The sequence below is a fragment of the Thermobia domestica genome, chromosome 11, assembly GCF_964235325.1.
Source record: "Thermobia domestica chromosome 11, izTheDome1.hap1.1, whole genome shotgun sequence".
Lineage (NCBI taxonomy): Eukaryota > Metazoa > Arthropoda > Insecta > Zygentoma > Lepismatidae > Thermobia > Thermobia domestica.
Window position 1 is genome coordinate 240,584,161 of NC_137464.1, and position 16,674 is coordinate 240,600,834.

At 36.5% G+C, this 16,674-nt stretch overlaps 1 protein-coding gene across 1 annotated transcript in view; it reads left to right on the forward strand.

The window, feature by feature from the left end:
• Positions 1-16,674, forward strand: part of LOC145664855 (pickpocket protein 28-like) — a 102,348-nt gene that overhangs the window by 65,255 nt on the left and 20,419 nt on the right. Inside the window, exons 5-8 of the mRNA XM_081731878.1 lie at positions 3,069-3,220; positions 4,470-4,683; positions 6,356-6,626; positions 15,327-15,389. Coding sequence (XP_081588004.1) covers positions 3,069-3,220; positions 4,470-4,683; positions 6,356-6,626; positions 15,327-15,389 — 700 coding nt within the window. The remainder of the gene's footprint in view (positions 1-3,068; positions 3,221-4,469; positions 4,684-6,355; positions 6,627-15,326; positions 15,390-16,674) is intronic.

Here is a 16,674-nt window from a genome sequence, read left to right on the forward strand (position 1 = left end):
TAAATATTTGGTCGATAGTTGATCGATTTCGTCTAAATCCGCACTGATAATCTCCAATAATTTCATCTGCGTATGGGGTCAATCTTGCTAACAGAATATTTGAAAGGATTTTATAGGATGTTGACAGAAGAGAAATGCCCCGATAATTATTACAGTCAGTTTTGTCGCCTTTCTTGTGAATTGGAACAATGATTGACTCTTTCCACTCTTGTGGCAATTCTTCCTTGTTCCAGATAAGGAGAATGAGTTTGTGTATCTTGTTCCACAATTTTTCGCCTCCAGCTAAAATTAACTCAGCCGGAATTTCATCTACACCCGGAGATTTGTGTTTCTTTAATTTCTTTATAGCGGCTTCCACTTCTATTCGATTGGGTTCTGGAATATACGGTTCTGCGGTGTGTATCTCCTTTTCTCCAGGCACATTAGTTTTTGGCTGCGTGTTCAGCAAATCGTCAAAGAAATCTTTCCATCTATTTAAGAGGCTATCCGTATCAGTGAGAACTGTTCCGTCAGATTTCTTTAATATATAAGCACGAGGTTGATAGCCTTTCTTAAATTCGCTGATCCCCTTATACATGTCCCGAATATATTTATTTTTAATATTATCTTCAAGTTCCTTAATTTTAGCTTTCAAAAAATCCCGTTTCTTTGTTCTAAAAGTTTCCCGCCTGATATCTGCGAAATTTTGTGTAGTTATTTCATTCGGATTTTGTAGCCACCGTAATTTTGCCTGTTTTCTCTTCTCTACTAGTTTAATGCATTCTTGGTCGAACCATGGTTTGTTCCTACGTATTTCCGCGTGTCCCAATTTTTCTATTGCTGAACTTTTAATGCTATCTCTAATTTCAATCCAAGTGTCCTCAACACTAGTGCACTCCGAGTCTTCTAAAACCGAGAATCTATTCGAAACTTCAATCTGGTATTCCTCTCTTACCTGTCTCTCTTCTAATTTCTTTAAATTAAATCTCTCCGTTTTCGGACATTGAGTATTACATTTATTGAACGATAATCTCTCCCGTATTATCGCTGCTACCAGGTAGTGATCAGTGTCACAATCAGCCCCTCTAAACGACCGGACGTCAATTATGCTAGATTGTCTTCTTCTATCTACTAAAACGTGATCAATTTGATTATGTGTTTTTCCGTCTGGTGATGTCCAAGTGTATTTATGAACGTCGCGATGTGGGAATTTTGTACTCTTCACGATTAGGTTTTTAGATGTTGCAAAGTTCACGAGTCTAACACCGTTGTCATTACTTTCCTTATGCAAACTTTCGTTCCCTATAATCGGTTTGAAAATATCCTCTCGTCCTACCTTCGCATTGAAATCCCCTAATAGAATCTTCATATGGTATCGCGGGAGTTGGTCAAATATCCGTTCCACTTCTTCGTAAAAACTATCTTTTATATCGTCACCCTTATCTTCAGTTGGAGCATGTACATTTAAAACAATAATATCACACCACCGTCCCTTAAGAGTAATAAAAGAAAGTCTGTCAGTAACAAATTCAACCCGTTTAATTGCTGGTAATATTCGTTTGTGAACGAAAAACCCTGTTCCTAACTGGTGATTTTTATTTCCTTCCCCGTAAAAGAACGTAAAATTTCCGGAATTCTCAGATCCATTTCCTTCCCACCTAACTTCCTGAACTCCTACTAAGTCCATCCTGTATTTCTCTAACTCACTCGTTACAGATTTTAACGCGCCTGCCCTATAAAGACTTCTAATATTCCATGTTCCAAATCTCATGTTCATTTTCTTTTGCTGATGTCGTGCCAAGTTATCAGTCCTTGTCCGAGGCTTTTGTGAATGTTTCTGAACAAATACCTTTTTTTACAGGATGAGGGTGTTAGCCTTACCCAAACCCCCAAGCTGGAGGACCACTCCTAGTCGTCTGTCCGCGACTGCTTATTCAGTATATTCGCAGCTAACCTCTATATCTAGAGGCCTTCTCCTCGATCCGCAACCTGAGGACGCGCCATGCCGTGGTGACAGGAACCCACGTTACACGGACTTTTTGATTCTTACAATATTATTTTAATAATTTAAAAATACTTAATGAAAGAAGTGATGCTATGAGACACGTGATTCGTTCGATATATTTACTGTTGCATGATATAGGATGTATATTTAATACGTAAAAAGATAAAAGAAAAAGCCCCTTATCTTACATCCTTGTAATAACACCTATTGGCTCAGCGGTAGGTGGTCCTTGATTTGATCCCAGCTCGCACCAAGTGACCTTTTTGGTGGACAAACACCTTGTGCATGGGTTTCTTCGGGATTCTCTCGTTTCCTCACACTTTCTTCATTCCACCATTTCATTCATTTCTCATCACCAGCCGACATAACCATGGGTCGTAAAACAGATTTCATTTAATTTTTATTTTACGTACTGTTTCAAGACTTCTCTCGTCTCTTCTTCAGTGTAGAGGGGCCGCGGTGGCTCAGTTGTAGAGCGTTCACCTCTGGTGCTTGGGGTCCCGGGTTCGATCCCAGCCCTGCCAAGTGAACTTTGTGGTGGACAAACACCGTGTGCGTGGGTTTTCTGGGGGTTCTCCCGTTTCCTCCTACTTTCTTCATTCCACCATTTCATTCATCACTCATCATCACCGTCTCCTTTAGCCTAACCGGCATAATCGTGGGACGTAAAACTCAAAGATTTCATTTTTCTTCTTCAGTGTAATATTTTCAACTGCGCTACTAAACTTAAGGAAAGTATACAGATGGGACTTTTCATTCCAGAAAAAAAAGTAGATTAAATAAAGGAATATGTAGTTCTCAATGTAGTAAATTTACTAACAGCAGGAAATATTACACTGAAAACGAGGCAAGCGTAACCTTCAAAGAGTACATGTTATAATTTAATACAGCACTGTCTTAACATGCTTAGTACTTTAACATGTTTTTGTCTTTTAAATACGTGCTTCGATATATTGTTGATTCATAGCATTATTCATACACACAGTGATTCTCATTACAAACCTTCTTTCTGTTTATTTGTTTATTTGGAGTGTATGAGATTCTTTCCAGCACCGAGACCCTAGTTATTTTTTATTTCCTTTAGGTTGGATTATCCTGTGAAAACTTTTTGTGGTACTGTAGTATTGCCGGAGTTGAACTAAACTGCTCTACTCACATTTTGCCCATCTTAACAGACGAAGGAATATGCTGTTCATTCAATTTGATGGGGCCCGATGACATGTTCACTGAAAACACGTAAGTCAGCTCACGGTGTGTATAGTGTAAGTGAAAGATTTAACGTGTTGTAACCTGTTGACAAGTGTTACATTTGTACATTTCTGTACGGCCTTAAGTAGATTTCCACAAGTGCATTGTTTGAGGCTATTACGTGTGTTGAAATTTTAGTTGTATAGTCGTGCTAGATAATTTTCAAATGGCAGTTTATTTCTCATATAAAAACATAACTTATATCAGTCATTTCCAACTTACCGATATGACGTAGGAGCTAGCTTTTACAATCTAAGAAAAAAAGAGAAACACAGTGAAAGAAGGGAGATAAAGATTGAAAGAGGAAATTGGGTAGCAACTAACTTTTGCAATCTAAGGAAAAAAAAGAGAAAAACACAATAAGGGAAGGAAGATAAGGGTTGAGATAGGAGAGAATTGCTGAAAGTGTACAGACAGTCATAGATTCAAGAGTAATAAGCCTGTAAAAGCACTGTCGATGTTCTTGCTTGCGCGCTACCACTATGTGTTTACCAGTGCCAGTTTAGTTGTCTGCTCCTTCCCCTGTCCATGTGCTTCACTGAGAAAAAGATCATTAAACTGTGACCGTTATTAATAGACACAGAGTACCAGTTTCATTTTTCAAGCTTCACAAAGACTGAAATTCCATTGCTCGACGATAAGCAGTGCTATGGAATGTTACTATAGTGGAAATCTCAGATCCAAGTCCTTTTGCCGAGCTTCTCAAAGCTTATCTCTCAATCTCTTTCTTATTAATTAATAAAAACTGGCTTGTTTTAATGTTTTATTCCTCTTGTTTATAATACAGGGTGAGCATAAAATCCTGCCCTGATTACAAAAAATTATTACAGAAGAACCGTTTGACATAATAACGTAAATACTGGTCAGTTACATAGGTTAGTATTACAAGTTTTTTTTTAAAAAGACCACTTACGTTACTTATGGTACTGATGGGCGATTTGCTTTCGTGATAGCACAGCACGCATTGCGCTTTCTCTTGCTTCGATGCCATTTCGCCAACTAACCCACGCGCGCCAAGTAACGTACTGCGTCACTCTTAGGTAGCACTAGTGCCATCTATTGGTCTTTAAAAAACTTGTAATACTAACCTATGTAACGGACCAGAATTTACATTATTCTGTCCAACGGTTATTCCGTAATAATTTTTTATAATCAGGACAGGACTTAACGCTCACGGTGTATTTTATGAAGAATGCCCATATATTCGAAATATTTATAAATTTTTATTTACTTTCAGTATAGTGTATAAACATTCGAAAGAGCTACCTTGGATACCAGTAAATGGCTGGAGCCTGGAGGAAGGGTATGCGAAAGGGTCTGATACAAAGAACGGAACTCTGTATCCAAGGCGTGCATTAAGAGATGGTATTGGTGGAGGATTTGAGATAATGATGTTAATAGACATTAATTCAATGGATACAACATGCAGATACTTCCGTCAAGGATTCAAGGTTTGTTTTGTGTTTGACAAACTCAACATATTTGGTAAAACATTGCTGAAAAGCTTTCGAATTTAATTTATACTTTCTTGTTTAAGTATTCAAGTTTCCAAAACACTAAATACTCTTAGTATATAGACACATACAAACACCCAAATCGATAGTTGCCAAAATAATAATAATAAAAAAAGAAATTTGTGAAATTGAATATGAAATATTTCAGTTTTACATCTCACGGTTATACCGTGGAATCTAAAAGAAACAATGGTGTTGAGAATGGATGAAAACGGGAGAATCCGAGAAAACCCACGCAAACGGTGTTTGCCCATCAAAAATTCCGTTGATACGAGGTGGGATCGAACCAGAGAATTCTTATACCATTGCTGGCTGATCATACGCAAGACTGTATATACTGTACACCCACGAGACTATGTAGAAACTTCTCGCGTCGTCTCGAAATGAGACGAGATATACATTTTCAGATTCGAGATGAGGCGAGAGACATGGCAATTCTCGTCTTGTTTACCAGACCAAAATCAAGTAAGAGATGAGAAATATTTCAAGTCTTGTGGGCGACACTGATTCACCCAAGTATTAGATTACAAACATTATTTAGCGTTACATAGTTTATCGTAATAAAAAAAAATTGATAGAGTGATTTTGCGAATACATTGAAAAGCATTTATCAAGTTTTGAAGATTCTTCAACAACAAACACGGTTTAAATTAGTGCTGTCGAAATCGTTTTTTTGAAAAAACCGAAAACCGGTTTTTGAAAAGAGTGAAATTTCATAAAACCGAAATGTCGGTTTTGAAAACCGCTTTTGCGGTTTTCGGGTTTCAGAAAACCGGTTTTCTCAAAAACCGAAAACCGCAAATGTCACAAAAATTCGACAGCACTAGTGTAAATGTTTATATCAGTGGCGGATTCAGGGGAGCAATCGGGGCGATTGTTCCCCCGGAGCTCTTGAAAGTAGCTCTAAGTAGCAGTATTACAACCCACCGTCCCCCCAGAAGTCCGTCCTGGATCCGCCCCTGGTTTATATCACACCCTTCGCAGATCTTACATGACAAGGTTGCTTCCCGATAACTTATAGGTAGAATTAAGAAGATCAGGACGTAAGTTTCGTACATAAATTTACAAAACGAAATGAGTAAAGCTCTTCGATAATCGAGTCGAGAGGAGAAAAAAATCTTCGAGAATCGACTCGAGAAAACAATTAGACAAATATTTACGAAATGAGATCGTCTCGTCTCCTGGGTTCATGTGTGTAGTAGGATATAACTTTATATTCATGAAAGTGCGACTGTATTGTGTTAATGTTGGGCCGGCTGATGGTACACAAGAATTAAAGTCAGAAGTAGTCGAGAACTTAGACTACACTCAGGCCCGTATTCACGGGGGGGGGAAGGGGCTAGGGGGACGGCCTTCACCTAATTTTTTTACTGGGCTCCTAAAATTTTCACGGTAGGCTTGCAAATGAACTATAATATGGTTGGGTCGGGCCTCTCCTAACTTCTACTAGGCTCCCTACATTTTTGGGTTGGCTATCGTACTGACTACACTACTTGACATACCCCGTTTTTGGTTATGCTACACTGTGAATTATATTTTGACATGATTCATACATTTTTTAAAAAAAGAAAAATAAAATACTTCATAATTATCCATTTATTGTTTTCAGATCATCCTACACAGTCCTGCCGATTTCCCGCGTGTGTCAGAGCAATATGTGAAAGTTCCTGTACAAGGAGAATTTGTGATGGGACTTAAGCCTTCCATGATAGTTACTGACAGCAGTGTTATCCAGTATTCACCAAATAAACGACGGTGCTTTTTTGCACACGAGAGGAAGCTTCTATTCTTTAAGACCTACACGCAGGAGAACTGCGAGTATGAATGTTTTGTCAATGCTACGATAAGAGAATGCGGCTGTGCCATGTTCTACATGCCTCGTAAGTCTAAAATAAAATGATAAATTATAAATTGACTGCTTGTTTCGAATAAGGACATTAAATTTTAATTTCATTATTGTCGTTCTTTATGTTATTTATTTGTAGGTGCATGGTAGCATCAGTGACGTAACTGAGAGGGGAGGACAAATATTTGTATTTATTTTGTAATAAAGAGTACAAAATAAATAATTTTTAATAAACAGTAGAATTAAAATACAAATATTATTTAAAAAGTAGTTAACAAGAAGCACAGACAGCATGATGAGTCATCAATTGCCGTTGAGTTCATTTTTCCAGTCACTGCCATAACCTAGATTTTTGGGTAATTCAAATTCTGGTCACACTGTAATTTCTGTGGATGGCAACATTGAAAATTCTTCCGATTCGTATTTTCGGGTGTGGAATAACATTATCTATTGCTGAGGTAAGTTACATTTCATTATCTCCTTTCACTTACGAAAAACTGGCAAAAGAAAAAATGTTAGCTTTTGAAAAATATTTAGTAGCCTGCCCCCTTAATAGTAAAATATAGCAGTCAACTTATTATATTATAGGCTTCAGACCTATGCTAATTTTTTTCCGCTCGCGATATCGCTGGAGTTAAGTCTTCTTCCACCAGCAGTAGCTCAGGAGAGTAATGCTCCCGGAAGTAGGAACGAACAACACAGTTCTGATTGGTTACCGATATCCATTTCTTGCCACATTGCATTCAAATAGGAGAAATCAAACAATTTGTGATGTCGGTCTTCGTGGCCGAGTGGGCTTGCGCTATGTGCTACTACCGAAACTCTCTTGCGGCGTGAGTCCAAACCCGGTTCCAGAAAGTTTGTTTTCATTTTTTAAATATTTTTACAACAGTTTTGAAATTAAAATAATACTCAATAAAGTGATTTACTTTTGCACAGATAATTAGTAGTAGTTGTTGTAGGAACGGGATAGAAGGCCTGCAGGGTTCGTTTTGTTTCCCTTGTACTCCATGATATAGGGCTCATTTTGTTCCCTTTGTACTCCATGGTATAAATTTTGTGACCAACTTAAAACAACTGGCTAGGATAGCGCGTAAAGCAGCCGGCTAGAGTAGCGCGCGAAAAAACGTACTTGCGGGAGCATTACTCTTCCGAGCGGGTCGTCTTCCACCAGCGTCTTCACGATACGTATTTTGTGAGGGAGTAAGATATTTTGGGCCTTTATTATAAACCAAATTATTAGCTTGTGGTGACAATTCCTTTGAATATTTGTTTCATTTCAATGTCGTTTAATGACATAAGAGAATCCTTTGCAGAGCAAAAATATAGGAAGAAAACTTTTCTAACAATGTAGCCTTGAACAGTTTTACCTACTGTATTTGTATATGATTTTTCTCCTTTTACTCTACTAGTCTGAAAAGAAAATCTGAAAAGAAACTGAAAAGAAAATCAATAAAATGTTAGAAAAAATGAGAAGGGGCTTTGAAGAATATGGGATGAAAATAAATGTTAGAAAGACAAAAGCCATGGTGATTGGAACGAAGGGGTCTGTGTCAAATATAAAAGTAGGAAGGGAAAAAGTAGAACAAGTGGATAGTTTTCGATATCTGGGTAGTATACTTAGTAATAACTTGAAGTGCGAACGTGAAATAAAAGCAAGGATAGGATTGGCGAAAGAAGCGTTTAGGAAGAAAAGTCTGTTTTGTGGGAACTTGAATAAAGAGTTGAGAAAAAGACTCATAAAATGCTTCGTGTGGAGTGTTGTACTGTATGGGGCGGAAACGTGGACATTACGTAAAGGTGATGAAAATCGACTGGAAGCCTTCGAAATGTGGGTGTGGAGAAGAATGGAAAGAATTAGTTGGGTCGAGCGCAAAACGAATGAGAGAGTGTTAGAAATGGTGGGTGAGAAAAGAACACTTTTAGATATTATTAGGAAGAGGAAGAGAAACTGGTTGGAACATTTCCTAAGAAGAGATTGTATCATGAGGGACGTCCTAGAGGGTATGGTGTCGGGAAAGAGAGGGAGGGGGCGAAAGAGACCACAATTAATGGATGATATAAAAACAGAAAAATCATACGTGAAGACGAAGAAGTTAGCGGAGGACCGTGGAACATGGAAGCTTCTCAGCTGCGGCAAATGACCTGCCAATAAAGGCAGAATACCTATGATGATGATGACTCTACTAGTGTTTTTGCAGAGACTGTTGATTATTTAGCTTGCATTTGCCATTTGTATGTTACACTGCAGTATATGAGCATTAACTGTTAATTATGAATGTAATTAAACTAATTATTGTAAGCTTGGAGCACTTTCGGTGTTTCGATAAATCTATAAGGCTGTAGAAGGCAGCAAAGAAATTTTATGCGTTGGAATTATTCGTAACATAGGGCCCTCTTGAAATAGTCGGCTCCAGGGCTCCAAAAGCCTTAATCCGTCCCTGCCCCCCATTACAATAGTGTACAAGACATATGTTTCCGAATACTATTAAAAAAACTGAAAAGAAAAAAAAAGACGTAATTTATAAATGCGATTACAGTATTAACTACAATAATCAAAAGAATATTGCAATATGTACAGTCAAAAATACATTATGCTTTTACAATTTATAATTACAAATAAGTTACTATCAATTTCATTTCTACCTTGCTTCTATAACTGAAACTTCTTACTTGCATTCAAGAAAATTTTAAATATATTTACCCAGATTTGTATCAGAAAAAAAAGAAAACCTTTATGTGTAATACCATTAGCATGATACATATACTTTAAATGGGAAGGAAAAATCAATATTTTGAGTTACATTGTATCAATTCATTATGTTTTTTTATTAAGCCTTATGACAGGTGAAAATTGGTGAAAATTACGGCGTGAGATATCATAATAAAAGGGTAACCTAATACGAAATACATTTTTTTTTTACATTGAAGCAAAATTAATCCAGAAAGTCGGGGTTATCAATAACACCATTAATAATTTTATAGAGAAAGATATGTTGACCTATTTTTCTTCTGGTATATAACGAAGTGACACCAAATTCTTCTAGTGAAGATTCTAGTGAAGATTTATATAAGAAATCCTTTCACAATACGAGGACTTATTGGTTTTTATAATAAAAAAATCGCGAAAACTTATTTTGCACGCGTTCAATTTTATCTATATCCTTTCTAGTGTAAGGAAACCATATCAGGCTAGCATATTCTAACTTATTTCTTATAAAACTATAAAATAAATTAGTCAAAGCAAATGCATTTTTCATCACCTGAGTATTTCTGAACATAAGTCCTAATAATTGAAAGCCTCATTACACATTTTGTCAACCTGGAATTCAAAAGTTAATTTATCATGCAATGAGACTCCAAGATCTTTTACAACATTACATCTTTTAAAACTCTTTCTAGACAATTGATAATCTTAACATAATGTTCTTCTCTTTCTAGAAAAAGATATAACACAGCATTTATTTGAGTTAAAATATAGTTTATTGTCTAAACTTCATTTGTATGTCCTTGATAAATCAGAATTTAATTCATTGCAGTCAGTGAGTGTTTTTATCTCTTTAAACAATTTGACATCATCAGTAAATAACAAACTCCTGGAATATTTGAAGATATCTGGTAAGTCATTAATGAATAATAATAAAAAAAAATAACGATCGTAAATTGGAACCTTGTGGTACCCAGAATTTACCGAATGTGAGTAATTCACCGAATGTGTACGAATTTGTATGTCTATATATTACAAATTGTTGTCGATCACTCAGATAAGAAGAAATCAGTAAAAAAATCATCACAAAAACAAAATTTAGACAATTTCTTTAGAACAATATCATGATCCAGAGTATCAAAAGCTTTTGAAAAATCCAAATAAACTGCTTCAACCGTATTTCCATTATTAAAGGAGTTAAATATATATTGACCAAAGTTAACCAAATTTGTTGCAGTGGATTTTCCTTGACAAAAACTATGTTGATTAATAGGTATATATGGTTTAACATGATTATATATTCTTCTGTATATTTTCAAATATTTTTGATGAGACTGAAATAATATAAATATGTCTGTAATTTCCTACCTCTATAGGATTACCTGATTTATGGATTGGACAGACTCTGAAATTTTCCATAGCTTAGGATAATGGAACAACAACCCTTAAAGATGTACGCTGGTATCAAGTCAGGTCCACTAGATTTTGATGGTTCTATTTTTTTTACAGCTTGATTATAATTAGAATCAGTTATTGGATGTAGAGAAAGAGATTGGGAAACTATCATATCAATTGAATCAAACTGATTATGTAGAAAGGGAAGGAGAATACACACTTTTAAAGTAGTCTACAAAGAATTAATTTGACATCAATACTTCATTTTTATAGTCATACAGCAATTTGACTTTTTTATTTTTTATTTGTTTATAAATGCTGAAAGTGATTTCGTATCTTAAACAAGAGTAGATTCTATCTGAGAGATATATAATTTATATGATAGATATGATGAATCAATCATACTTTTTAATTTCCTTCTCCATTCAACAAAAAACCGAGTATTTCTGCCGTTTTCTACAAAATTCTTTTTCCTTCATACATTTTATAATTGAGGAAGAAAACCAGGGAGGGTAACGATGGTCATCAATTTTAAGACCTACATACCAATTCATGACACAGCCTTGTTTTTAATTTTTATTTTATTTTTCAATAAATCTGGCCTATTTCCACTTCCTTATCAATGTCCTTTGCTCTTGGTCTAACATTTAAACTTCACACCAATTAATGTTATATCCCGTACATTTCACAGTTTGAAAATGAAATTCCTTTCCCTTTGTAATCTTACGTTGTTTTACGCCAAATTTCAGTTTTCTTTCCGTTTCATCAACATAATAGCTGTCATAGTCACCACATCATATCTTGTAAATAACTCCTTCCCTTTCCAACATCTCCTTTAGGTTTTCCTTCTTGTTCTTCATACGTATCACACCCTTCTACTTCCTTTTCTATATCCTGAAACGTTCTCTATTTTATTAAGTGCCCTCTTTACTATCTCCGTATCCTCTTTTATACTCTATTTTCCACCAAGATTTCCTTCCTTCCCGTCCTTCATATTCCTCTATTCTCTTCTCCTTTATCTTTTTACTGTTTTGTTCTGTTTTCCTTTCCAAGTTGCTTAAAATCATTTCCGTTAGTCTCCAGCTGCTTGTAAAATTTTTCTACAGGGTGTGTTCAGAAAGTAATGAGACTGGCCGCTGCCCGGCGCTCCAGTCGCCAATAGCACGCTCCCTGGGGGGGATTGTGGTGGGGTCCAAGCTAAGCAACGCACTGGGTGGCAGTCGCTTCCGAGCTTTGACGAAGTGAGGATCACGCGTGGCGCAAAAGCTGTTTTTGAGTTTTGTCACAGCAGAGAATATGTGAAAGTGGCGCATTCGTTGGAGCAGTGCTACACGATTAAATTTTGCTCTGGACACCTTTCAATGAGTGGTTTGGACAAAAACGTGGCCAAAGTGACAAATCTCCTGGACTCCAACCATCGTTCGCTCTATGTCTTCAACGGTTTCCCATCCGTTCTTGAACTCATGAACCACCGGGAAACTTGGTCCTCTGACAGGGCGTCGTCTTTGTAAGCTTCTTTGACAAAGGCAAGCATTCCGGAAACGGTTTCGCCCAAGTGAAAGCAAAATTTAATCGCGTAGTGCTGCTTTAGCGAATGCTTCCTTTCTCACATTCTCTGCCGTGACAAAAACTCAAAAACAGCTTTTGAGCCACGCGTGATTCTCTCTGCGTTAGAGCTCGGACGCGACTGCCACATAGTGCATTGCTCAGCTTGGATCTCCAATCACAATTCCCCGGGGAGCGTGCTACTGGTGACTGGAGCTCCGCGCGGCTATTCTCTTTGTGTGTAGTGCAGATCACTTGCTCTACTGCCCCACTCACACAGAAAACAACAATACTTTGTATAACCCAACTGTAACCTTAACACTAAACCAATCACCTTCAAGTCGCCACATATGTTCCAGTAATGCTCAGCATACCTCACTTTGTAGAGAAGAAGTTTCACATTTTGATACGTCTCCTTCAAATTAACGGGATATCTAATTGGAATGGAAGGGTACTTATTACCATTGTGGAGGAGAACACACTTCATATTTGCATTGACGAGTCCAAGAACAAACACCACTCATCGACTTTATATCATACTTTATTTGTAATGGCTGCATCAGCCCTTCCATGTCAGTACAATATATGCAATCATCACTACTGCTGTAAGATTTGAGGAAGTCATGTTGTCTATCACGGTAAAATGTCACTTTCGTTTCCTTTTGAAGAAGGTTCCAACTTTGAAGTCTTGAAGCTAAGAGTCAGCTTGTTGTTTGGGTAGGTTCAAGTCTCTAATAAGGTGGTTCAGTTCCTCTTGAGTTATCAAATTAGTTTGTCTGGTACGTGCACTGAATGTAGGGTCTTCACTCTCAGTATCCATAACATCTTCACTTTCATCAACATCACTACTGTCTACTGTCCATACGTCTGGCGGCACTGGCAGAGGAAAATCTTCACCATGTGGAATGGGTCTTCTAGCTGATTATAGATCTGGGTATTGTACTGATCGTTTACCCTTGGAGGTCATTCTCTTTACATTTGACAGACAAAAGTAATAGTCGTGTACATGATTACGCGATTCAAACCATAACATTGCTGTAGCAAATGGCATACACGTGTGAGAACTACGTAACCTGCCCCTTAGATTTACTGCACAGGATTTACAACAGAATTTCGGAGTCCAGTGTTTGTCCACGTTGACTTTCGATGAAAAATACAATTCATACGCTTTTTTTCACAACAGGCGTTATCTTAGTGAGCTTCGGTTTTGGATTTATCCGTCCACACACATAACAGAAGTTGTCAGGATCATTTTTACACTTCCTAGGCATTTTCAAAATTGTACCACTATGAAACACAAAACAACGTTTTCAAAAGTTACCCAGTTCACGACAAAAGGTCCACAAGTTATGAGTCACAGGAACACACGTTTCAATGTTGTTTATGTTCTATTAGCACAGTACGTCAAAAGAAAACGAAGCTCACCACACCAACAAGCAAGGAAGTAAACATACAATATTGATGCTCAGTTGTTTCACCGCCGTCCGATGTTGTCAGGTGTAGGTGGGAAAAGTTAGTTCCGACGGTAAAGGTTCCACTTTTTCCCGCAACATTTTTTTAACTTTCGTCTACGACGAGGGCTGGAAGTAATGGATTTTCCATTAATGATCGTTTGTATTTTATACATTGCAATGTATGAATAACGCATGCTGTGTGCAGGGTATATATATAAATATGAGCGAAGTAGCTCAAGTGGTAGAGCGTTGGCTTCGCATTCGGGAGGTCGTGGGTTCGAATCCCGCTGCCGACCATCCTGACTGAGGTTTTCCAGGGTTTCCCTCAGTCCTACCAGGCAAATGCCGGGATGGTACCTAGTAAACAGGCCCTGGCCGATACCTTCCGAAGTCCTTTCCATTGTTATTGTTGTTGTTGTTATCCAGTGTAAAATGGCCTCTGAGCTGTATCTGGTGATTGTTAAATAAATAAATAAATAAAATAAATAATAAAAAGAATATGTTCAATAACAAACCCAAATTAGTCCCGGAATATATAAACGAGTAATTACATTTTCCGGTTTTTCCAAAAATTGAGACCCGATACGCAAAAACTATTATTATTTTCGAATTCAGTGGGTGGGACAAAACTTTTCAGAATCGCCTATTATTTTTCAGGAAAGAAATTTGGTGTTGAACAGTGTAATTAGTCTTGATCAGTCCAGTTACGCTCGACACTTCATCCAATGTCAAGTTTTAGTTGCATGATTTCTTTGCTACTACATCCAGTAGACAATAATAAAACCTTTATTTTCATCCGTTTTAATAGGTGGCGTTAATGTAACTTTGAAAAATATATCGTTACATGTCAAACGCTTTAATTTGGCAAGTTAATTAAGACTTGTTGAGACAAATTCTGGACATATTAAAGGACCAAAAAGGATTAAATTCAAATGGCTGTTTCTAATATACAGCAATACAAAACTTGAAAAAAAAAAAAAAAAAAAAAACGCACACACACTTAATATCTCTTGATCACACCAAAAACTCTTTTTCATCGAATTGCTTTGAAAAGTCTGTAAATCTACAAATAAAATTCGTAGACCTGGCAGCGCTGTTGTTGATTGCCGTGATTGGTCAATTTGAATTTATCACTTCTCTTTGCTTCCTATTCAATAGCTTTCGTCTAACGTAACTGCACTAAAGTGTTAAAGTAATATGATGCTGCACACGCTTGTTGTCTCTTGTTTGATTACTATAAAAATAAAGTGCAGTAAAAGGACCAAAAACAAGTTTTAAGAGTTGGTGACATTAAGTATAGGTGAAAGAAAAGTACTACATTGAAAAACGTGCAAAAAGTGCAAACCAAGATATTTTGAAACGGTTTGTTTATGTTTTGTTTGCAAGTGAAACGTATTTGGGCCTCTTAATAGTAATAATGACAATAATAATGTGCTGCATCTAAATTTCTAGCTCTAGTTATTACCATGGTATCTAACAGAATATGATCAATATCTTAAATATAGTACTTTGTTCACTTGAGAAATCAAACACCATGCACATCGATTTTCTACAATTTAGTGTTAAAAGTTATAAATATTTATTATGAAAAGTTGATTGTAAATTAATTAATTTTTTTCTCTGAATCTCGTAGGTGAAAACGGAACTGAGATTTGTTCGTCGGAGAAATTGAGGTGTATTCGCTTCAAAGTTGAAGGTAAGACAACATAATACAAAACTTCCACAATTCATTTTTTGTATCATATTGACTTACCGCTTAAAATTACATATAAGGTAACTGCAGGTATATACGCCAGTGCAGCTAAATACGCCAAGTGTTCAGTGCTGGGACGTTTCCGACGAAATCCGCTAGAATTAGCCTCCAATATGTGCCACGGGCTTGGACAAGTCCGATTTGACGAATACTCCGGGAGACAACGCTGAGACCGCCACGTCGTGCAGTGTTGTTTGCTTCGGAAAGGTTCCATGGAAGGACGTTATTATTTCAATAGAGGTAAGAATTCTTTATTAGTACCGTCCTAATTGAGGACATTGCTGATTGTTTACAGCAATGTATGCCTTATTTCATGTCTATCTAGGAACACTTTGTTTTGTAAGTGTAACTTTAGTGTTTGTGATTCCATGGCTACTAAATCAATACTAAGCATGGTGCAACGAAATACGCCAGGGCTTGTGCAGGACTGATTGCAGAAGTGAAAGATGTTTTCAATTGTCCCACATGTTCCATGTAATATTAGCGTAGATTTTTTTAAAGTGACAGTACAATGACACTGTTTATCTTCTTATGGACTAAACTTTTCAGTTTGGAACTTCATTTCAACTTTGGAGATTATCGTTTTTACATTTTATCTTTTTATCTTCATCTTGCGCTTTGGTTATTATTATTATTATTATTATTATTATTATTATTATTATTATTATTATTATTATTATTGATTTAATGATGTTATGTAGTAATATTTGAGTTCGTATAATACAGAAGATGCAAGCAGTTGCAAGATTTATTAGAGGTTCCTAGTAGTATCCTAGACTTGGCGTAATTACTTGCACGTGTTGGTAAATACGCCATTTTATAACACTTTTTTCTTTTTACCTTGGGTATAAAATAGAAGTGAGTCGCATAACTGCCACATTTTTTTTCCTACACGCAGAAAATTCTAGTCTGCAAGACACATATTTTGTTGTTTGTGTTTCATGAAAATTAAGGCTATAAAAAAATCGAACACCCTTAACATGGCGTATTTACCTGCACCTTTATACAATTCTTTTTATAAGTACCGAAGTTGATAAGAGTTTGTGATCGTGAAAGCAAAAATCAAATTCAATCTCACGTCCTCACCGTAAAAGTTCTTCACATGGTTCCCTAGAACTTCTTTCTTTAAGATCTCTTATGAATATAATTTTTTCTTAGCATTAAGAGTTAATGAAGTGTTAATTCAAGTATAAATAAGTAATTAGGTAATAAAGGGCGGGCTTTCGGC